We start from the raw sequence: 23,070 nt of genomic DNA, 5'->3' as shown, positions 1-23,070 counted from the left end.
ACTCTTTCCTCTGTCATTTCTGATTTGCTATTAAACCCATTAACAAAACTTCCAGTTCAGATATTTTACCCTTCAGTTCTAGAATTTCCATTTAGTTCTTATTTTTGATCTCCTTTTCCCTATCTTGCTCATCATTTTGATCAAGTTCTTATCAATTTTAATAACTCTGGGACCAGCAGGTGGCATAGTGGTTAAGGCATCGGACACTCCCACATGGTCAATAATGGTCCAAGTCCAGGACCTGCTAGCTTGCTTTCTCACTCCCCTCCATCCCTTACACCCACCATCTCTCACTGGTCAAATTAACATAAATGAATAAATAAATTAAATTTTTAAAATTTTAATAGCTTCTTTTTAAAAACAATTAACTCCAGGTAATTGTCAGCTAATTCCAACATCTGAGTCCCGTGAGATCTGTTTCTACTGACTATTTTTTCTTTTGACTGCTGATCACATTTTCCTGTTTCTTTCTGTCTAGCAATTTTTAATTGTGGGTAACAATTGTAAGGACTCTAGAATCTGTATATTGCTTTCAATGATGAAGGCAGCTTTTCTGTTCTAACATACAGTTAAATCACTAGAGTGTAGTATTGCTTATATTACTAGATATGCATTATATCTCAGAGAACTTTCTTTTTCTTTTTCTTTTTCTATATGGCATGTGCACTTGCTAGAGACAGATGACAGGAGGGAGAGGGTCCAGGAATGAGAAAGCACTCCCAGGGTATATGGCCACACCACAATCCCTTCTCCTCCGTTCTCTTCTTGGGATTTTAGACATGCATGTGCATGCACCTTGTGTGTTTTCCAAGCCAATGGGTATAGGACTCAAATGACCAGCCCTGTACAATCTAGCTACCTTAACTGCCAAACCATCTAGCTGGCTCAGAGACTAGGATTTTATTGGGTCATCAGAAAAGTCATCATGCATTTTAGCATAGAAAAAGATGAGTCTTCCAACAACCCAACATATGTTATTAGAGAAGATCTATTTCAAGTTAACCTTTAGCCCTAGAGAAAATGCCAAATCCTGGGACATCATCTCCACTCCTGCAGTGTAGCCCTTCTGGGGTTCCAATGGAAAGCCCCAAAGTCCACTAGGCCACTCTAACTTGGCAGAATTCAGACTCTAAGTTCTGTTTCCTCTAAAATCTGTCAACTATTTTTTTCCAGGCTCCCTGGTGTCTCAGGGAGATTTCAGAGATCAACCAAGGGTTTAAGGGGAAGTTTATACTGAGAGAGTTGGCAGCCCCTCTACGACACTTTCACCTCTCTGTCTTCCAACTCTCAGCTTCTGTTTACTCTGAAGCCTTGAACTCTGAGCCTGTAAGACCAAAGCCCTTTGCCTACATCCTGGCCAGCCTACACAGTACAGACAAAAGAGTGCTCTTGGGGAGAGCCATGCAAACATACATTTCATCCAGTGGCATCCCCTTCTTTCAAGGATGGAATACCCCCCAGTGTCTAACCACTTGGGGAAATTCTTCAGTGTCTTCGGATAGTTGACTTCTACATTTTATGCACAGTTTATAATGATTATCTGTGGAACAAATATTCTGATATAGACCGTTCCACTAGTAACAGAACTGGAAACAGTTCTTTATTTTACAATTGATATTCTTTCATGTATTTTTAACAATAGTAAAAGAGTTATAGGAAAAACCCGGGTATGTTGGTGCTTTGTTATGAATTTTATAAGGAAGTTGCTGTAAGATTGTGAGTGGTTTGGTGATCTAAGAAATAAAATTTTACTCTGCCCCTCAATGCTCAACTCAAGGCTGCCGGACTCTGCGACCCATGTTGGTTTGATTCAAGGTGGTCCAGACCCACCCTGTTATTCACCCCTTTAGCTGCTGATAAAGCTTTGATCTAATGTCTCAGTCACAATAACAGCTTCTGCCTTATCCCCAAATCCAGTCCTCTTCATGAATATCAGTTCAGTCAAAAGAGCTCCACCATGTTCCTTTGGACCCAAACTCCAACGTTACATAATGCCTGCCAGTGTCTGCCCCACGAATCATGATTCTCTGTCCAGGGTACGGCAGGAGCTCAGTACATATTGGTTGTGTGGGCCAGTGATTCTCAACACTTTTCTGTTTTAAACAAATGTGTTGTAAGATCTCTGTATCAGCAAAGTACTGGACTATAACAAACTCTCCCAAAATTCCATAGTTTAAAGCACAATGTATTATTGTTCATGTTGTGTTTACTAGGACCACTTATTCCCCTGCACAAGCTGAAAGATTAGCAAGGCTGGAAGGTCCGTGATGACTTGCTCATGAATTTGGCAGTTTGTTTGATAGCTAGGGCTTCTCAGTTCACCTCCATCCTCCTCTACACTAGACCGGCTTCTTTGCTTGTTGGTCTCATGGTGGTATTCCAAGACAATGAAAATAGACGCTTCAGGACTAGCAGTTAGCGTAATGGCTATGTTGCTGGACTCCCACATAGTCAACCGTGGTTCACGTCCCAGACCCGGTGGCTTAAACTCATGCCAGGCATGTGTGTGTGCGTGCCCAAGATCCCGAGAGGAGAATGAAGGAGAAGGGATTGTGGTGTGGTCATGGGAGCTGGGTGGTGATTTCTCACTTTCTGTCTCTCTGTCTCTCTGTCTTTCTGGCGAGTGCACATGCCCTATAGCAAAAAAAAAAATAAAATAAAATAAAATAAAAAAATAAAACTTTCCAAAAAGAAAAGAAAATAGACGCTTCAATGCACCTTAGGGCCTAGTTTTGAAAGGCATGTATCAATAATATGCCTTAGGATGGTTCATTTTACATGTCAACTTAACAGGGCCATGGTATGCCCAGGTATCTGGTGAAATATTATCCTGGGTGTGTTTTTGAGGATGTTTTCAAATGAGAATGGCATTTAAGTTGGTAGACCAAGTATAACAGATTGCCCGCCCTAAGGTGGGTGGGCTTGCCCTAATCAGTTGAAGGTCTTCATAGTTTGGAGATTCTGACCTTCCCACAAGTAAGAGGGACTTCATCCCGTCCAACTGCCTTCGAGCTGGGGCATTGCCTTTTTCCTGTTTTCACTCTTCCTGTATCTCAAGCCAGCTGGCCTCTGGACTGAAACTATACCATCACTCCCAGTTCCCAGGCCTTCAGATTCTAGCCAGAAGTATGTCATTGACTCTTCTAGGTTCCCAGCTTGCTGACTGCAGGTCTCAGGACTTGTCAGCTTCCGTAATCACATGAGTTAATTTCATATGTAAGAGGGTACCTCAAAAAGTTTGTGGAAAAATGACATTAAAGTATGGTTTATATCTTGGTACAAAACAAGTTTGAAATCTATGCACAGTCTTCTTTCATAATACAGATTTTCTATAAACTTTTTTTTTTTGGAGAGATTTTCACTATAGGATGCGTGCGCTCGCCAGACAGAGAGAGACAGAGAGACAGAAAGCAAGAAATCACCCCCCAAGGGGGATGGTCACGCCGCAATCCCTTCTCCTCCATTCTCCTCTCGGGATCTTGGGCACGCACGCACACGCGCCCGGCGTGAGTCCACCAGGTCCAGGACGCAAACCGTGGTCAACTACGTGGGAGTCCAGCAACATAGCCATTACGCTAACTGCTGGTTCCCAGATTTTCTATAAGCTTTTTGAAAACTCTATATATATTGGGTTGTCTGAAAAGCCATGATGTATTTTTCTATGTAAAAATATGTCATGACTTCCCCAATGACCCAATATATGAAAAAAATAAATAAATAATCTGACTAGTAAGCACCTTCCTTGCGCCATCACTATTGTTCATAAGTTAGAAGGACAGCCCAGATCCAAGGAGACGGTGAAACAGACTTGAGCTCTGAATGAGAGAAGCGGCAAAGTCACTTCTCAGAGGAAGGTGTGCATCGGTTTGGCAGGATTTCACGGCCAGTCAACATCTACCCTAGCACCCTTTACTCTCCTTAAAGCAAAGAAGAGAGAGTCAACCTAAACTGAAATCTTTAAAAACTCAAAATAAGGTGCTAGCCATAATATAAGGGAGATGTGAAATGGAAATAATTTCTAATAAAAACAATACGTATTTTAATATGTAAATCCCCGGGCATGCTTGCATTAGAAGACACAATGAAGCAATCGGCCACTTACATTTCCATGCCGAACGACACAGGACTATTCTACTAGTGACTCAGGTATTACAAGACTCATTACATCACTTAAATGCCATTTTCATCCAAAAACAGCCTCAAAAACACAGCCAGGGGACCAGCAGTTAGCGTAATGGCTGTGTCGCTGGACTCCCACGTAGTCGACCGCAGTTTGCATCCCGCACGCATTCGGCCACTTACATTTCCATGCCGAACGACACAGGACTATTCTACTAGTGACTCAGGTATTACAAGACTCATTACATCACTTAAATGCCATTTTCATCCAAAAACAGCCTCAAAAACACAGCCAGGGGACCAGCAGTTAGCGTAATGGCTGTGTCGCTGGACTCCCACGTAGTCGACCGCAGTTTGCATCCCGCACCCATTGGCTTAAAACTCACGCCAGGCGAGTGAGCGTGCGTGCCCAAGATCCTGAGAGGAGAATGGAGGAGAAGGGATCGCGGCGTGGCCATCCCCCCTGGGGAGTGATTTCTCGCTTTCTGTCTCTCTGTCTCTCTCTGTCTGTCTGGCGAGCACGCACGTGCCCTATAGCAAAAACCTCTCAAAAAAAAAAAAAAAAAAACAGCCAGACTATTTCACCAGCTACCCGAGCATACCATGGCCCCGTTAAGTTGTCATGTAATAGTAACCATCACAAGGCATATCACATGACTTTCAAAACTATGTCTCAAGGTGCCTTGAAGCTTGTTTTCACCATCTTGAATACCATCATGAGACCACCATGCAAAGAAGCCGGTCTAGTGTAGACTTCCCAAACAGTAAATGACTATTAGTAATGTTCCTGAGTTATACCATAATTGTATCCTTACACTGCACAGTACAGATTAAAAACAGAGCCCAAAGTCCTTACGTACTAGATTCGGGTAAGTATGAACAAGTTTTGTGCCTACAAGAATGTGTGACTGGACATTCAGAGTCCGCAGGACAAGAACTCAATGTTGAGAACATTGCAGGAAAACTTGACACCCCTTGTATCTTTGGTCCAACCAAAACCAGTCTCCAAAGTTTGAGGTGCCCCCTGCGGGTGTACTGCTGATTAAGAACCATCAGATTGGGGCTATTATAACAAGGGTAGAGACCGGAAATGTACCCTGTGGAAGGGCCCCCAGTGCACCACCAAGAGAACCTCCAGCGAGCCCTGGAGAGGAAAGAAATGGAGGAGGTGCCCAGTGTGGGGATGGGAAAAGAGGCAGATGTAGGTCCCAGCAGATACAGGGAGTGAAGGGCTCTATCTTCCCCATCTGCATCAGATTCAGAAAAGACTCAGCAATATGGCCTTTTAGGGAGAGAGTAGGCCTACCCTACCTGGTGGCTAATAGACCCCATCCTTGAGGCCACACAGGTGGCAGGCCAACACCAAGATTTAGAGCTAACCCTGGAAAACTTGCTTTTTCTTTTGGACTTTAAAGATGCACAAAGTCAATGCCTGTGTGGAGAAATTCTGGACCAGGGACATAACCCCCAAGGTTTTGTTTTTAAGGCTGCACTCCTCCCCCTAGCACACCAGGCCCTGCCATGCCCAAAACTTTCCTTGAGCAACCAGGGAAGGCCACGGTGCCATCCTATGACCGTGGATGATGTGGTTGGCTCTCCGGTGGCAAAGAAAGTCAGCCTGAGACCTTGGGCTTGTGTCTGCATGTGGCGCACGTGTGTCGAGTGTGATCTGTGAGTTGTGGAGTCATTTCTGTTAATTAAACTCCTTAATATAATTTTGAGGTAAGAGTGCTTGGCCTGTATTTCAGACAGCCCCAGGAGGACTGGAAGGTGGGGGAGTGTGCCATCTGGCAAAGCACCACAAAGCTTAATCACCCTGGGGAATTCGTAGAATACTGCACGGGTGGAGGAGCAACAGGTAGATGGACAAATTGACACACAGACCCTACTCATTTTGCCAGTGCTTGAGGTGAGAGCAGGTCTGTTTTCCCCTCCAATGGCCCACCCACCCAGTCAGCCTTCACTACATCTGACCCCCACGAGGACATGGTGTGCTCCACCCTCCAGCCATAAAGCCTGGGGCCATGTTAGTTCTCACTCCGTGTCCTGACAGCCCCCCCTCATCACCCAGGAATGACACCTCTTGAAATCAAACCTTCTCCTTCCTCAGACTGTGTTTATGCAGGGCCACAAAAGTGCCACATTCACTCAAAGCCACGTGTCTCTGAAAGGAGATCAATACATAATTATGTGTGCTGTCTGCACCGCGTGGCCCAGAGCCAGGCTGATTGGGAACCAGAGAAAGCGAAAACACAGTGGTCGGTGGTGGCCCAGCTGATGCACCCTGCTGGCTGGAAGGTGCAGGTGCCCACAACCAACCACCCGGCCTGGCTGTGCCCACCTCGTGGGCCTCACAGTCTTTTGCACATGGAGCCATTCCAGGGCAAGTTCAAACGAGCGGTCAGGCCGCTGGCTCCTCTGCTTCTGCTGTGTCTTCAGGGACTGGACACTGCGGCAGCCTCCTCACCTGCCTCCCTGCCTCCACCCTTCCCGCTCCATCTAGTGGCTTGGGCACCAGAATTCCCAGAGATCTTCATACAGTGCAAATACGTCCCAGTCATTTTTCCGCTTAAAGTCACTCTTCGGAAGCAGCACAGAGTCGAAGACATCTCGTCTGGTGTCAGAAAAGCAGAGGTTTGAGTCTTGCTTGGGCCACTGTGAGATGTAGGCCAAGTCATTAGACCCTCTGTAAAACAGACGAAATAAGAATACAGACCTTACGGGGTCTTCTGTGGGCGTTCTCTGAAATCGGCATGCCAAACACTAACGTAACACCCAGTACCACAAGTACCACTGAGTTCTGGCCATCAGCAGCCTGATGGATTTGTAATGGCTTCCTTCCCAGAGCTGGTGCCTCCACACATTTTCAGGAGCAGCACTTACCATCTGGGGGCCGCCTCCATGTACAGGGGGCAGGGGCTCACGGGTGCAGGACCTGGGTGCGAGCAGGGGAGGATGACATTCTTGTCAGGGCTTCACTGTGAAAACGGCATGTGCGTGGGAATGGGAGGGGCCGGGCTCAGCTGCAGGCAGCTGTCAACTCAGATCTAGTCAAGGTGCAATCCGGGGCTAGTCTTGGGCCAGGGTCCGAGCTCGGTCTAGAAATGGGGTTTGGGGCCGGCAGATGGTGTTGCGGTTAAGAACCCTGGACTCCCACAGTTCGAGTCCCAGACCTAGCGACTTGCTTTCTCACTTTCACGCTCTCTCTCTCATTCTCGCTCCCTCTCACTTTCTCACTCTGTCACTCTCTGGTCCAATTAAAATAAATAAATAAATAAAGTTAAATAGAATAATTCCTTAAAAGGAAGAACTGGGGTTGCGGGTCAGCCGAGGCTGGCATCAGTCCTGTCTGTAACTAAATCAGCGCTTACACTGAGGCCAGAGTGGAGACTCAGACAGACAAGGAACAGGGTGTAGAGATTTCCCTGAACGGAGCCCATAACCAAAGCCCTGTGGGGCTAACCGGGTTGTGACTGCAATGCGTCGTCTCCCTTCCCGATTTCACTGCATCACCCAGCCACGTGCAACACTGTTACAGACCTTTTGGCAAATGAGAGAACCGATGTTAGTCATTTGTCTTCTGCAAACAGCACATCTGTCAACCGTTGTACTTCCTCATGCCAAAATAGATACCAGAAACCACATCTCTGTCCCTCGTGACTCCAAACACGTGGAAGAAAAGCAAACATAAGCTTCCCTTGAATATTTCCAAAGACCCGAGTGTTTAGGTCCTCTGTTCCAATACCCCTGCCCTGGCAAGAAGGAGAGTCCCACCAGATGGAGAGCCAGAGTGTATGGAACTCACGGCTGTGGAGGACAGACTGGAAAGCATGCACCAGGAGTGAGGGAGGGAGTTGGACAGGAGTCAAGAAAAGGAGTTCTAGGGCTAACAGGTGGCATAGTGGTTAAGGCGCTAGACTCCCACGTGAAGGTCCACGGTTCAAGTCCCCAGCCTGGCAGCTTGAAACCCACTGAACATGTGTGCGTATGTTCCCAAAGTCCAAAAAGGAGAAAGAATTTTGGCATAGTCATCCTTTCTGGGGGTGATCTCTTGCTTTCTGTTTCTATGTCTCTCCAGCAAATGCATGTCCCCTATAGCAAAAAATAGCTAAAAGGAAAAAAAAGAAAGAAAAAGAAAAGGAAGGAAGAAAAGAAAAGGAGCTCTAGGATCCCAGGTTCAGAATGGGCCCGAAGAGGAGGTGACCAGAAGGGATGAAGAAGTGGTAACCTGCGCTGTGGTAAGTGGGCACAGGGCACCAAGCTCTTCACAAGGCCGGCAGCCAGGACAGAGGAACAGTGGAGAGACCCCTCAGGGGAGCCACCCCCTCTTCCTCGGGGAAGGTAATATGTGGGTCCTGCATGACTCTTCCCCACCAAGTGACTCTGCCTTCCCCTCCTCCCTCCACTCCCAATGTGCCCTGTCCTTTCTCTGGGGGACGGCAGGCCTTCCCATGGTCTGCCTTCTTTTCCATTCCTCCCCCAGCCCTCGACAGCTCCAGCATTCCATGCACTCAGATCTCTGTTTCGCCTCCCAATTCTTTTACTGAGATGGTTCCAGAAGGCAAATTCTTCCACAGCATTAAAAAATAATTTATAGAAATAACGTTCCTTTAATAAAAGCCACATAGAATTATACAATTTTTATGGTGCATGACAGAATAAGAAAGGTCCGAGCTCTTGTGGAAAAATGAATCTCTCCTACCCCAGCAGGTTCTGGATGATCCTACCTCCTCGGGCTAATATAAAATATGGACTTGGAAAGTTTCTCCCGCCGTGGAATCGGGCCAAGCTGGCCACTCATTCTGTTCCGAAGTGCTCGTCCGAAGACAGTTTCTTTCAGCCTGGCTCATAAATATGAGGGCAGGAAGAGAAAACTCACTTCTGCTGCCTCTACTGCTGCTGCTGCTGCTTTTTTATATATAATTAAACAGTTAGTGGCTAAATTGCATTGTAATTGATTGCAAAATTGCTTTTTTAATGAGATTTAGACACTAGGAAATAGCTTTTTTTTTTTTTTTCCTTCAATATGCCCAAAGTGAACCTGGTCATTTTGACAACAAATTGCCTCCCTGGTCTTCTCCAAGGCACATGTAATTCTGAGATTAGCAGAGCAGGGGGGTGCTGGACTGCCCTGGGAAGAGACGGCTGAAGCCAGCAGTCCGTCTCCACCCCAGCAGGGATGGCGATTTGGTGGCACCTTTTCCCTGGTGCTCTCACGGCACCTTCATCCCCTTTTCCTTCCCACCTAAGGGTGCAGACAGACTGGCAGAGCTGGGAGAGTCCTCAGATTATATCATTTTCCAGTTTAGGATGCTGTTAACATATAAAGGTAAACTGAGGCAAAGTATATAAATCCAAAGAAGTTGATTCTGGCCACGTGTGAGGACTGCAGTCCGGCATGCAGCCCAGTGGACAAACTCAGATTGCCTGAACACAGGCACCACGGTCTTATTATCCTCGAGCAAGTTTGAAAGGCAAAAACCACAGTGGGGGGAGGGGATTACGTCCGTTTAAGGACCCTTCCCACAATGCTGGAGGCAAATTAAGTTTATCTCTGCCACTAAAACCCGCACACATTCCTGTGTCAATGACCTCAGGGAATCCGTTACGCAGAGATTCACCCAGGACTCTAAACGCAGTCGCCAACCTTTCACCCACGGAAAAGAGTCCAGATTTCTCATATCACCTATGTATCGTGAAGGTAACGCTAGCTGCTGCTGAGTAAATGTGCAAAATTTACAATGAGAAGGATTGCTTCTCATTTAAGGAAGAGTCCAATGGGACTGGTGTCCCTAGTTGGCAGACGAATCTCCTCCACATGAAGACTCAGGGATCCAGGCTCCTTCCATTGGCTCTCCCCATCACACTCCAGGGCTTGGCAAATATTTTCTGTAAAGAGCTAGAGAGTAAGTTTTTCAAGCTTGTAGGCCAGACAGCATCTGTCATAACTATTCAATTCCACCCTTGTAAAACCAAAGGAGCCTACACTATATGTTAAGTGAGTGGCCATGGCTGTGTCCCAATAAAACTTTATGTACGACAACAAGCAGCAGGCCAGATTCGGCCTATGGGCTATAGCTTGTCTTTTGCTTCCAACTGGCAAAGGGGATAAGGAAGGGGTTGGAGGAACTGCGTAAGCTTTTTAGGCTCCTTCACCCAGGAGCATCAGAGAACACATCCATGTATGTACACAGGTCACTACTTGGATGGGAAACATAGTCCCTGGTTGGGCCGTCTCTTTCCAGCAATAAAGACATGCTGTGGAAGGATAGCATGGGTCTTCGGGATCAACTGGCCAGCCATCTCTGGGAATTTAGTTTCAGCTCTTACCTACCAAGCATCTGCTGCATGCATGTGTGTGTGTGTGTGTGTGTGTGTGTGTGTGTGTGTCTGTTTCTGTGTTCCATGTGGGCATGCAGGGGTGCATATGATCCTGATCCACTCCTAGGAGGGAGTAGAGTTTAGTTTTCTAGCCTGAAAAAATTAGAGATCTGGTTCCTCAGAGAAGACATTGGAATTCTTTCTAAGGTTCTTGGTTTTCAAGCAGGTGCCAAAACTGCCTGGTAGAAAGCCACGGTCCTGCCAGGAAGCAGATAGAAGAGGCGGAAAACTGGTGGAGGCCTCCCAAGGCAAGAGCCATTCTGTTTTATTTCTCACTGAGTCCTAGAGCTCAGCACAGAGCCTGGCGTGGAGAGGGGCCCCTGTATTGGCTGAATGACTGACTGAATGGACCAGTGACGCATCTGCAGAGCTCTCGGGGGTTCAGTGCAAGGCATTTCTCCTGGCTGATTAGTTCATTACATACACCAAGGAAGCTGTCTCAGATCTGTGTGGTGTCAAAATATCAAAGGAGATCATTCTCATCCAAACAAAAGAGTGAAAGTTTAGAGCCATCATGTAGACGTCTGGTCTGTGAGGACTCCTCAAAACATTAATCAAAAACGCATGTTATGTAGGGCCAGCAGGTGGCGTGGTCGTTAAGTTGGCTGTATCTCACATGGCCAACTGCACAGTTTGAGACTCGAACCCAGCAGCTTGAAAAACACACCAGGCTCAGAACCAGCAATTGGTGTAATGGCGACGTCGCTGGACTCCCATGTAGTCGACCGCAGTTTGAGTCCAAGACCCGGTGGCTTAAACTCACGCCAGGCGCGTGTGCATGTGTGCCCAAGATCCCGAGAGGAGAATGGAGGAGAAGGGATTGCGGCGTGGCCATCCCCCTGGGGAGGTGATTCCTTGCTTTCTGTCTGTCTCTATCTTTCTGGCGAGCACACATGTCCTATAGCAAAAACCTCTCAAACCCCCAAAAAAAAAAAAAAAAAGAAAGAAAGAAAAGAAAAAGAAAAACACACCGGGTTTATCTTGTGTATGTGTGTGCTCAAAATCCCAATGGGGGCTAGAAATGGAGAAGGAATGGCAGCATGACCATCCCCCTGAGGGGTGCATTCTTACTCTTTCTCTCTCTCTCTCTCTCTCTCTCACTTGCCCCCAATAAGCACATACAGCCTATAACAAATTTAAAAGAAGAAGGAGGAGGAGAAGGAGGAAGAAGAGGAAGAGAAAGAGAAAAAGAAGAAAGAAAGAAAGAAAGAAACTATTCATGGATTTTAAATATTTGGGGAACTAAAATAAACTTGCACTTTAATTCTACTTTTTCCATGAACCTTTTGAAGTCCCCTCATCCAAGAGGAAGTCTAGTTCTGCTAGGAGCCAGAAGACCTAGCTGGAAAAACTCTGTGACAACAATAGCCACAGTGTGATACCATACAGTTCTTTTCTGGGGTCAGCAGGTGGTATGGAAGTTAAGGTGGCTGGATTTCCTGAGGCTGACTGCATGGTTCAAATCCTGGGCCTTGTAGTTTGAAAATCGCACTGGGTGCATATGTGTGTGTGCCAAAAATACTGAGAGGAGACCGGAGAAGGGTCTATGGCAGGGCCATTCCTCTGGGGGTGTGGGGGGAGATTTCTCACTTTCCCTCTTTCTCTTTCTCTCTCTGGTGAGCACACACACCCCTATAACAAACTAAAATAAGTAAGAAAATAAAAAAATAAATAGAGTGTGTCTGTATCCATGAGCTCGTGTGACACCCCGGCCGTGACCTGAGATGGTCAAGACAAGCTGCACTCGCCCCATTTTACGGAGGAGAATACTAAGATTAAGCGGATCCCTCAAGGTCACATAACCAGAATATCCTGGAATCAGGCCTGGAGGTCAAGGCTGGGTTTGAGGCCCCTGAGGTCCTGTGCCTTCTCTTAGCCTGTGGCTCTGGCTTAAGAACATAGTAGCCACTAAGTACAAATTTCCTTGTTTGTTTGGGTTTTTTAAGAATCATTTTATTTAACTTTATCCATTTATTTATTTATTTATTTTAATTTGACCAGAGAGGGACAGAATGAGAGAGAGAGGAAGAGAGAAAGTGAGAAAGCAAGCCACCAGGTCCGGGACTTGAACAGTCGGCCATGTGGGAGTCCAGTGCCCTTAACCACCATGCCACCTACTGGCCCCTGTTTTTTGTTGTTTTGTTTTGTTTTGTTTTTAAAGTTATTTTATCCATGAAAGAGAGCAAAAGAAAGAGACACCGAGACAGATCCCAGCAGGGAGTTCACACTGCCATCCACCCCTGGTTAGCCCAGTTTATGCTCACATACATGCTCAGGGCGGCCCCAGGACATGAACCCAGGACCTTTCCCACATGGGCCCAGTTGTGTGGCCATTGTGACCCCACCTGGTGCAGTTCTCTAACACGTCTTTTTATTCTTACACCGATCTGCATCATTTCTAAAGAGAAGTGGTCTGAGGCATGTGCGTATGCCAAATCAAAAGTAATTTAAATTTTCTAAAGTGTCTGAAATGAAGCACCCTGGGGCATGTCACACAAATGAGATTGGATTTACACAAAACCAGGAGACAGGGGGCCGGGAGACAGTCTCTTATTCTGTGACCTCTGGCAGGTCGCTTTCCCACTCTGGAGTTTATTCTCAGCTGTTACACGTGGGGGGTGGGATCAGACACTCTCTGGAGTCTCTCCCTACTCAAAGACAAATGCTATAATCAATTATCTCTGGGCCCTAGGCCAACATTTTTACATTCTCTCAATAACCCATCCTGTGGGCTTAAAGTGGAGACAAAGGCATTTGGGTTCACTCCAAGGAGGCTGGGCTGATCTCCCCATAGGCCACGCAGTTGCCTCTGGACCTGAGTGCTCGGCTAGAGAGAGGAGAAGTGGGGAGACGGCACCTCGCAGGTACCCATCAGCCAGAAGGTCTCCCAAACCGCTCCAGCCCACATCCCAGGGCGGCTCTTCCAACACATCGCTTTGCAAAGACTCTGACCCTGGGCAGCACGTCCCTCTCTTCGGCTTCAGAAGGTGATCATTGTTTCCATTATGGGCCATGAACATAATCGCCACTAGCACAGAACAGACCAGCCCAGGCAGTACCTTGACCCTCCCCCTCCACCGTGCGCAGGTAGCAAGAAAGCCAGGTGGCTGGTTCCCCTCCAGCACAGACCCCCCAGAATCCACCCCAGCAGGCGGTGCGTGGACAGAGCCACCTGGCGGATGAGGTGGACAGAAAGCAGGCCGGAAGCTGAGCTGGCGGGCATTTCCAAGAGAGCGCCCATGTGCCAGGAAGGAAGCACTGGACAGAACTTCTCAAGGGTCCGTTCTGAATAGTAATGAGTGGCGTGCCGAAGTCAAGATTTTTATTTCTTATTTTTCAAAAACTGCATTGATGGGAGCAAACTCACAATACAAACAGTGGTGATTGCAATCACTTGCCGTTCCCATGGCAACAGACAAGATTAAAAGGGCAAACGAGGAGCTGGAACTCTCTTCAGATGAAGCGCTCGGATTGTAATTGCCAGGCAGCCTGCTGACACATGGAGTCCCCCAGCTCGCTGCTTAGCAGAATCCGAAACCTGTCAATTACAAATAAACTAAAACTAAACAAACAAACAAACAAAAGCAGAAAAGCTTCTAGGCTACTGACTCAGCTAGCCACCGGGTCCTCTAGTCTCCCGTCCAGAGCATGAAACACAACAAAAAGACCAAGGTCATTTCTTGAACTCCTTTGCACCACGGGATACGCGGTCTGAACAAAAGGGCCTTCTTAGCAATTGGACCAAACCGTGAGCCCGCGGGCTGAGATGCTGAGGCAAGAATGAAAAGACTGAGGTGAATAATAACATTAACTTTAATCAAAACCAACACTGATGCAGGCATGGTCCGAGTGCTCTGCCCTTGACCACCAAGGAACGGCACAAGAACACGCGCCAGCAAGGAATCCCCACGTGTCACACACACAGCCCGCAGCCGCCCTAGTGTACAACCTCACCTGACCCTCGCAGCAACCCGCGGCATCATCATTATTCCAATTTTGCAGAGGAGGGGACCGCGAGATTAAGGCCAACGTCACATAACTAGAAGCAGCAGGCCCAAGACAGGGGATCAGACCCATACGACCTCAAAACGCCCACTTTTTTGCAGAGGAGGGGACCGCGAGATTAAGGCCAACGTCACATAACTAGAAGCAGCAGGCCCAAGACAGGAGATCATCAGACCCACACGACCTCAAAGCGCCCACTTTTGCCACCCGAAAGCCTCTGGACAAAGAAATTAGCTGGATTTGGGGACAGTTGCGTGGCAAGGGCAGGGAGTGGTGAGAAAGTGAGGACCTGGGGACAGCAGGGCTAGACACGTCCTGGCCCAGGTTGCAGTACTAAGCTGTTCTCTCCCAGCCCATGGGCCTCCCCCGAGAACTCCAGTCCTGGGGCGGCAGCTCCACTCGCCCCTCTGAAGCTGGTCTCTCTGACTGGTGTCCTTGCTAGGGTGGCTTTGTTACTGTTGCATTCTTGGAGTTTTTCTGGTTTCCAGGGCTGCAGCTTTGCCTGGCTCCGGCTTCCCTCTCCCCTGAGCCAGGAGTTCTCTGCTCACACAGCTGCCCGGCATTTGATCAGCCTGGTTCAAAGCGATCTCTGCAGGCCCAGGGAGAAACAGACCTTTGGAAAAACAACACCGAGACAAGACAATAATGAACTCACAAAGAAAATGGCAATTAAATAAGCCAGTCGGAGCATCTGGTCTTGAGACACAGATAAACAAGATCTGTTTCCAAACTCAGCCGATCACGTTATATCTCTCAGTGATTTGTGTGCACCTACTACGTGCCAGTCACCGTGTGAGGAAAACGATTCAAAATGGATGTGATCTCGCTCATCTAGAGGCAAGCTGACATAGGGAGGGTCAGCGGGCACAGCCACCCGCCACCGTGGAACAGAGTAAAAAGTGGCAAATATAAAAGGCCATTGCTGTGGATATTGAGAGAAAGGGAGGCCGTTTTTCTGTCTGAGATCCTGGAAGGCTTCCTAGAAGAAGGGTCTTTCCAGTTTCCCACTATCTGACTCGTTGAGACCATAAGTACTAAGTTCCCCCAGACAATCTGCTAAGACCTGGCAATAGGAAGTGGAGAAAAAGACTGGTCCCCACCATAGTCTGGTGGAAACAGTGAACACCTGCCTGGGCCAGAAAGTGCCCTGCAGGACACGAGGTCGGTCACACCTCAGGTGCTAAGGAGAGCTCTTGAACAGGAGTGAGATTTGAAGGAAGATGGAATGAAGAGGAGGCTCTCTCTAGTCGGAGGGGGTAGGGGAAGCTTATTGGTGGAATGTCCCCTAAAAACAGATGGCCCAAGCAAATGAGATCATGGGGAAGACTTTGATGAGCAAATGGCTTGCAAAGATGTGGGAAGGGCTCAGAGAAACTGATGCAGGGCTATGCAGTCCCCTGAGGTTAACAACAGAAAGGAGCTGTTACTGCCCTAGCCCCGAGGAGCATCTGGAGAAAAGAGGAGCATCTGGAGAAAAGCTGGCCAGCAGGAGCCAGGGGACACCACCGCCCGATGCAACCAGCAGGGAAGAAGCAGGGGACTTGAAGGACCCCACTCTTTTCCCACCAGCTGGTCTCCCTCTAAGGCCTCTCTCTGGCCAAGCCCAACCAGATGCCAATGTTCATGTACTCAACCTTCAAGGCAGGGAGGGGAGACAGGAGTGGGGACGGTGAGACGGAGATGGGAGAGGCAGATGGAAGCACCCGGCCTGAAAGGGAGGGCTCAGCACGGGCATGTCGTGGTCATGTGCGGCTACTCCCCAGCACCGCACTGAAATGAGCAGAGAATGCGGAAGGAGGAAGCAGCGCTGAGAGAAAACCAAGAATTGGAAACGGGTCGTGGTTATGCACGGCCGGGAAACAAGAGGAGTCGAAGCCTCAGTAAAGGCACAAGGAAGGCCGAGGCCGAGCAAAAGAGCTGACTCGTGGCATCCCAGGAAGTCCTAGGAACGAGAGGCAGCGGGAGACTCAGGGCGGAGGCTCAGGCCAAGCCTGCAAAGAGGATGGCAGCAGGCTTAGATGGCAGGACTTCAAAAGTCCATGGAAAAATGCAATGAAAATACGAGTTATCTTGGTGCAAAAATACTTTGAAATCCACGGCCAGTTTTTCCGTAATATGCATTTTCTGTGAACTTTTTGAATTCCCCTCTGTGTAACGGGGGCTAGCCCCACCAGGTCTTCATCCCCACTAGGCAGGGGCCCCACTTTCCCACCCTGAAGACAAGTGCGGGTTTATTAAGGAAACAGATCCAGAGAGACCCTGACTCAGAGATACCAGGCATTGCACACTGTCATCATCTGAAAACCTACATCCTGCGACCAGCAGATGGCATCATGGTTACATCACTGGCCTCTCCCATAGTCGACCACGGTTCGAGTCCCAGACCCAGTGGCTTAAAACTCATGCCAGGCGCGTGTGCATGCATGCCCAAAATCCCAAGAGGAGAATGGAGGAGGAGGGACTGTGGTATGGCCTTCCCCCTCTGGGGGGTGATTTCTCGCTTTCTGTCTCTCTGTCTTTTTCTGTCTCTCTGGCGAGAGCATGCACCCTATAGCAAAAGTCTCTCTTAAAAAAGAAGAAAGAGAGCGAGAGAGAAAGGAAGGAAGAACACCTACAACCCAAATGCCAAGGCCTTCAGTTCCGCTCTCCTGCTTGTCTGCCAGCGGAACACACGCCTCCAAGCAGGACTCGAGACTTCCTCTCCGGACAAACTGAAAGGACCAAGATAAAAGCCCTACTAGAGGCCTGGCCTTGCAGCCTCGTGGTTAGGGGAGCCAGATCCCACATGGCCAGCCGTGGTTCAAGTCCCAACCAGAGCAGCTTGAGGAGCATGCCAGAAGCATGAGGTGCAGGCGGGTCCAAAATCCTGCTGCATGGAGGCTGGAGTGTGACCCATGCCCCTCTGAGGGGTGCTTTCTCCCTCTGTCTCTCTCTGTCGCTTCATCTCTCTTTGGTGAGTGCATGTGCCCTTCAGCAATTAAAAGAAAAAGCCCTACAAGATGCTGAAACTGGGAGTCCCCCAAAAGAGCTAGGTCCCACCTCTTTTATTCTATAGTAAAGTCAATGAGTTGAATCCATCTGCATAAATTCCAATCAACCTTTCATTTATTTATTTTTTATTTAGGTTTTTGTCATAGGGCACGTGTGCTCGCTGTAGAGACAGAGGAAAAGTGAGAGAGCACCTCCCGAGGGGATGGCCATGCCACGATCCCTTCTCCTCCATTCTCCTCGCTGGATTTTAGACATGCACGTGTCCTTTCAAGTTACCAGGTCCAGGATTCGAACTATGGCTGGCCACATGGGAATCCAGCACCTTAACCATCACACCACCTGCTCGTCCCCCAAACAAGCTTTTACAATAATTCCATTCTTAAATATTCATGGGTCAGTAGAAATCTCTAGACATAAGGGAGAATCCTCAATAGAAGAGAGACCAGGGAACCAGCAGTTAGCGTAATGGCTATGTCGCTGGACTCCCACGTAGTCGACCGCGGTTCGTGTCCCGGACCCGGTGGCTTAAACTCACGCCGGGCGCGTGTGCGTGCGTGCCCAGGATCCCAAGAGGAGAATGGAGGAGAAGGGATTGTGACATGGCTATCTCCCCTGGGGGGTGATTTCTTGCTTTCTGTCTCTCTGTCTCTCTCTGTCTGTCTGGCAAGCACACGTGCCCTATAGCAAAAAGCTCTCAAAAAAAAATAAAATAAAATAAAATAAAGAAGCCAAAGCAGGAACTTTGATAAAATAAAGGCAATATAGGAAGCAAAAAGAAAAATTCTAAAATCTTATCATTCATATCCTCGAGGAAATAACAGGAGACCTTATTCTCATGAAATCAGAACAGGATCCCAGAAAATGGAACAATTAGAAAGTAAGCGCTTCTAGAAGTGAAATGCGATGGGCCAGTGGGTGGCATGACGGTTAAGCTGGACCTCACATGACCGACTGGAGTTCAAGACACAGACCCATCAGCTTGAGAGACCCTCCAGGTGCATGTGCATGTGTGCCCCAAGTCCCAAAGGCGGGGAGAAGTGGAGGGGAGAGGGTTGTGGCATGACTGATTTCTGTGGGGGATGGTTCCTCACCTCTTTCTCTGTCTCTCTCTGTCTCTCTGTCTCTCTCTCTCTCTCTCTCTCTCTCTCTCTCTCGCAAGCGCAAAAAAAAAAACTTTTTTTAAGAAATAAGAAACATGATGTTGGCAATATGATATTCAGGAGAAAGTTTTGAAAATAAAGTCGAATAAATATTTAAAAAATAGAGGGCCAGCCAGATGCCCCGATGGTGAAGGCGGCTGGATTCCACAAGGCCAACTGCGAGTTTGAGTACCAGGCCTGACGGCTTGAAAAACACGTCGGACGCATGCGCGTGCATCCCTAAAATCCCTAGAGGAGAAAGAACTGCACCACGGTCATCCCTCATGTGGTCTCATTTTCTCTCTCTGTTCCCAGCACCCTGTAACAAATTAAAAGAAAGAAAATAATCACAAAGGTGGTCAACAGGAAGTAAAGGATATGAAATGTAGAATCATAATCTTCGCATTCTAACATTCAGCTGATTGGAGTCCCACCAGAGGGAACGCGGAGAAAAAGGGGCAGGGGGAGTGGGGAAAAACTGATGAAAATAAAAGACATTTTATCCAAACCAAATAGCAAGTGTTCTCAGATGGGCTCATCTAGGGTCCATAACAATTAAATGGACCCACCAGTGCATATTCCCATGACATTTCAGAATATAAAGGAAAAAATCCTAAAACCTTGCAAGAGAAAAATTGTCACATACCGAGGACCACGCGTGACAACTGAGGGCCAGCCGCAGCTGCACAGCAGTGGCATGGTCCTCCATGACGTTGGAGTCACGTGGAGGGTCCCAGGCTCACATTCTGGGGTCACCTGCGCATGCCACATGCACATGTGCCCGTGGTCGGGGCTGGCTGGGGCTGGGAATGGATCACACATAGGGCCCCTGTTAGGGGTGCACCCCCTTCTTTCACCTCCCAGAGGGGAAATAAAGAAATGCTGGTGTCTCCATATATTATGGGTGGAATTGTGCCCCCCCCCCCGGAAGTCTTCTGTTGGAATCCTACCCCTGGCACCTTGGACTGTGGCCTTACTTGGAAGTAGCGTTGGCTGCTGCCATTAGTTGAGATGAGGTTGTACTGGAGCAGGCGCAGGGCGAGCCCCTCATTCTGGAAGGAGGAGCAGCAGGCTCCAGTTCTCTTTCGAACCATTGGCTCCAGCTGCTGTGCTGGAAGAGGCTGTCAGGGAACAGCGGAGGGAGACCAAGGACCCTAATACACAGGGCCACTGGAGAACCTCAGCGGGAACCGATGGTGGCGTGGGCGAAGGTGGCAGCAGTGAGAGGCGCGGCGAGGCAGGTGGTGAGTGTATTTTGCATAGAGATTTGCCAAGGTAGGGTGTGGAGTGGGAGAGGAAAAGGTGTACAGGGGCGCCAAAGCCTCTGCAGTCGGCTGCACGGACTCTGAGCAGTCGGCTGCATGGACTCCGAGCAGTTGGCTACATGGCGTGGCTGGTAACCAGGATAGGGACGACTGCAGGCGACGGGTGCGGAAGGAGAGCAGGGAGGGTCAGGAGCTGTGTTTTAGGCAGATCGAGCTCGGGAGCGCATTGGAGAGCCCAGGGAGATGCTGAGAAGGTGATTGAACTCACAGGTCTGCAGTTCAAGGTAGAAGTCTGGGCTAGACAGAGGAACACGGGAATCACCAGTTTGTCTCTGGTATTCAAAGTCAGAGAAGCAGATCTTTTTTCTTTAGGTTTCTGCCATAGGGCACACACCCACCAGAGAGACAGAGAGAGGGAAAGTGAGAAATCACCCCCAGAGGGGATGGCCATGCTGCAATCCCTTCTCCTCCATTCTCCTCTTGGGATTTGGGGCATGCACCCAGCAAGGTGTTCAAGCTACTGGGCCTGGGACTTGAACCATGGTTGGCCATGTGGGCATCCAGAGCCTTAACCGCCATGCCACCTGCTGGCCCTGAAACAGATGAAATTTAACGAAATATAAGGGAAGCAAAAAGTCAGGTAAGAGTTTGAAAAGAAGCATCGTATTTTATATCTGGCATGGCGGTGAGTAATATTTATGGAGTCGTAATGACATAAAAGCACAATATTGATTCAACCAAGGTTGTGATTTAAAGTGCTGGGAGATGGAAAAAGTAAAGCACTGGGAGTGGGGTGGGAGGGTGTTACAGGCTGGTCTCCACGCTAGGAAATAAACAGATACCGTTTGAAGTCTGTAACTCCAGGCGTGGTAGAAAAAGAGCGTTGTAGTTTGAAGCAGGCTGGAAATTGCCCTTAAAAAGAGCCAGATGCCCCTTCTCACATTCTGAGCGGTCTTGGTGGCCTCATTCAAAACTTTGGTTGATCAGATCCCAGGAGGAAGTTGGAGAGGAAGTTAGGAAATGACACATTTCTGGAAATGTCACTGTGTGTGTACAGTCATCATTCAACAAATAGTGCTTTCAGGGTCACTATTTAGGTCAATCCGAGTTGGAATGTTGTGACTGTTCCTGTGATTTAGTGGTTAAGGGAGCCAGATCCCGCATGGCCGACCATAGTTTGAGTCCCAGGCCTGGAAGTTTGAGAAACACACCAGGAGTGTGTGTGTGTGTGTGTGTGTGTGTGTGTGTGTGCCCCCAAATCCCATCAGGATGGAGAATTAGAGAAGGGATTGTGAGTAGAGAAGGAATTATGGCGTGACCATGCTCCATAGGGGGCGCTTTCTCCCTCCCTCTCTCTCTCTGCCTTTGTCTCTCTGTCTCTTTCTGCCAAGCACATGCTTTCTGACAATGATAAAAAAAAAAAAATTAGATCGCTGTTTGTTCAGTGTTCTGAATACCAGTTACATCCTTAAATTGAAATTAGTGCTTAGATACATATTGAAAAGGATACTTTTTTTCAGCCATGCTCTTCCTATTACATCATTGATTGTCAGACACTTTGTTCCTAAAAGAAGTAGAATTCTTTTTTCTCTGTAATTTTCTGCTATTTCAAGGCTACAATGTTTCAGCTAACAGTTCTACCAGATTAAAAACAAAAAAAAAAATCTCACACGCACACACAAAGGTCAGAAACTCTGATACAAAAATACTATTGTGAATTGGACCCTCATTAAGATGAAGGGAAAACGTGTGGTTTCTGGGTTTTTATTTTAAACTATTTGTTAGATGGATTTTTTTTTTCTGGTACAAGATACATACCACGACCCACTGAGCGCCACACAATAATGAACAGATAACTGGGCCCCTCCAGTTCTATTTTCTAGCTTCATGTATCTCTTCAAATAGTTCTTGTTTTATTTAGTCATTTTCCTTTTTCTTTACTCAAAACCAGGATGGGTGTTTCTTCTCCAAGTGGATTTAATGCAGCTGCTGCAGGCTACAGGGAAAACAAAACCAAACCACTGGTAAAGGATGTTCCACTGAAGTGCGATTGATGTCAAAACTGAAACTCCAGAGCGAAGAGCTGATCTTCGCAGGCCTTTCCTATGGAAGCGGGTTTAAATCGGCCATTTGCCAAAGAGTAAGATTGGCTGGAGTAATACGGTGCAATGGGGGGGATGCGAGTTGGGCAGTATTATTAGCATTCTAATTAGATGCACTCCCCTGTTTGAGATGTACTTACAGAACGAGCGTGGCTTTGATGGGAGGACATTCTTACTGATGAATTTGATTACTCCGATGAAATTCCACTTGCCTTGTAGGGGGCTGAAGAGCAAGACCCTGCAAAATGCAAAGTTGGGGATGGAACAGTCGCTCTTCTTGTGCTAGCTGCAGCCCTTACATCCAGGATGCAGTCGGAGAGACTGAGAGGCCCTAAGTAGGTGGTCTTCCATGGAATAGTTCTTTGTTTCCACTGTCCTGAGGGTGCAAAGCTAACTGGGAATTCATTCGTCAGTGTGGAGGGACTGCTGAAAGGCAGTGTTACCAGCAGACTGTTCCTAACCTGCTGGTCTCCAGGGTGCCTCTGCACCCCGTCCTGGGAGAATGGGGTCCCCTGCTGGAAGGTAACCGACTTCACTGACCTGACTACATGGAAGGACAAGAATGAAGAAACTAGAGGAGGAAGGGAAGGAAAAGGCAGACATGCCAAGTAAGTGGAAGCGTCCTGTTTACAGGACCCACGAAGGAGCCAGATGACACCCCCCACCACCCCGGGGATGAGGGAAAAGGCAGACATGCCAAGTAAGTGGAAGCCTCCTGTTTACAGGACCCACGAAGGAGCCAGACGACACCCCACCACCTCCCCAGGGATGAAGCACAGCCAAGCCCTTTCCTTGGTTTGGCCCTGAAAGCAGCTGATCTCTAAAAGCTGTAACTGCAACAGGAGCCAATCTGTCTTTTTTTTCTTTTTAAGTTTTGCTGTAGGGTATGTACACTTTCCAAAAACAAATAGAAAGACAGAGAGAGAGTGAGAAAGCACCCTCCAGGTGGGGTGGCCACACGACAATCCCTCCTCCTCCATTCTCTCCGGATTTGGAGCACGTCTCATGTGTTTTTCAAGCCACTGGGTCCAGCACTCAAACCACAGAGTCGACCACGTGGGAGCCAGG

At 48.0% G+C, this 23,070-nt stretch overlaps 1 protein-coding gene across 1 annotated transcript in view; it reads right to left on the bottom strand.

The window, feature by feature from the left end:
- Positions 1-6,618: 6,618 nt before the first annotated feature.
- AIPL1 (AIP like 1 HSP90 co-chaperone) overlaps positions 6,619-23,070 on the bottom strand; it is a 39,754-nt gene continuing 23,302 nt past the window's right edge. Inside the window, exons 8-11 of the mRNA XM_006165156.1 lie at positions 22,143-22,240; positions 19,613-19,746; positions 7,044-7,054; positions 6,619-6,805 (exon numbers count right to left, since the gene is read on the bottom strand). Coding sequence (XP_006165218.1) covers positions 6,619-6,805; positions 7,044-7,054; positions 19,613-19,746; positions 22,143-22,240 — 430 coding nt within the window. The remainder of the gene's footprint in view (positions 6,806-7,043; positions 7,055-19,612; positions 19,747-22,142; positions 22,241-23,070) is intronic.

This window comes from Tupaia chinensis, unplaced genomic scaffold (assembly GCF_000334495.1).
Source record: "Tupaia chinensis unplaced genomic scaffold, TupChi_1.0 Scaffold143814_1, whole genome shotgun sequence".
In the NCBI taxonomy this organism is placed as follows: Eukaryota; Metazoa; Chordata; class Mammalia; order Scandentia; family Tupaiidae; genus Tupaia; species Tupaia belangeri.
The sequence above is the reverse complement of the archived record's forward strand: the minus strand, read 5'-3'. Positions and strand labels throughout refer to the sequence as shown.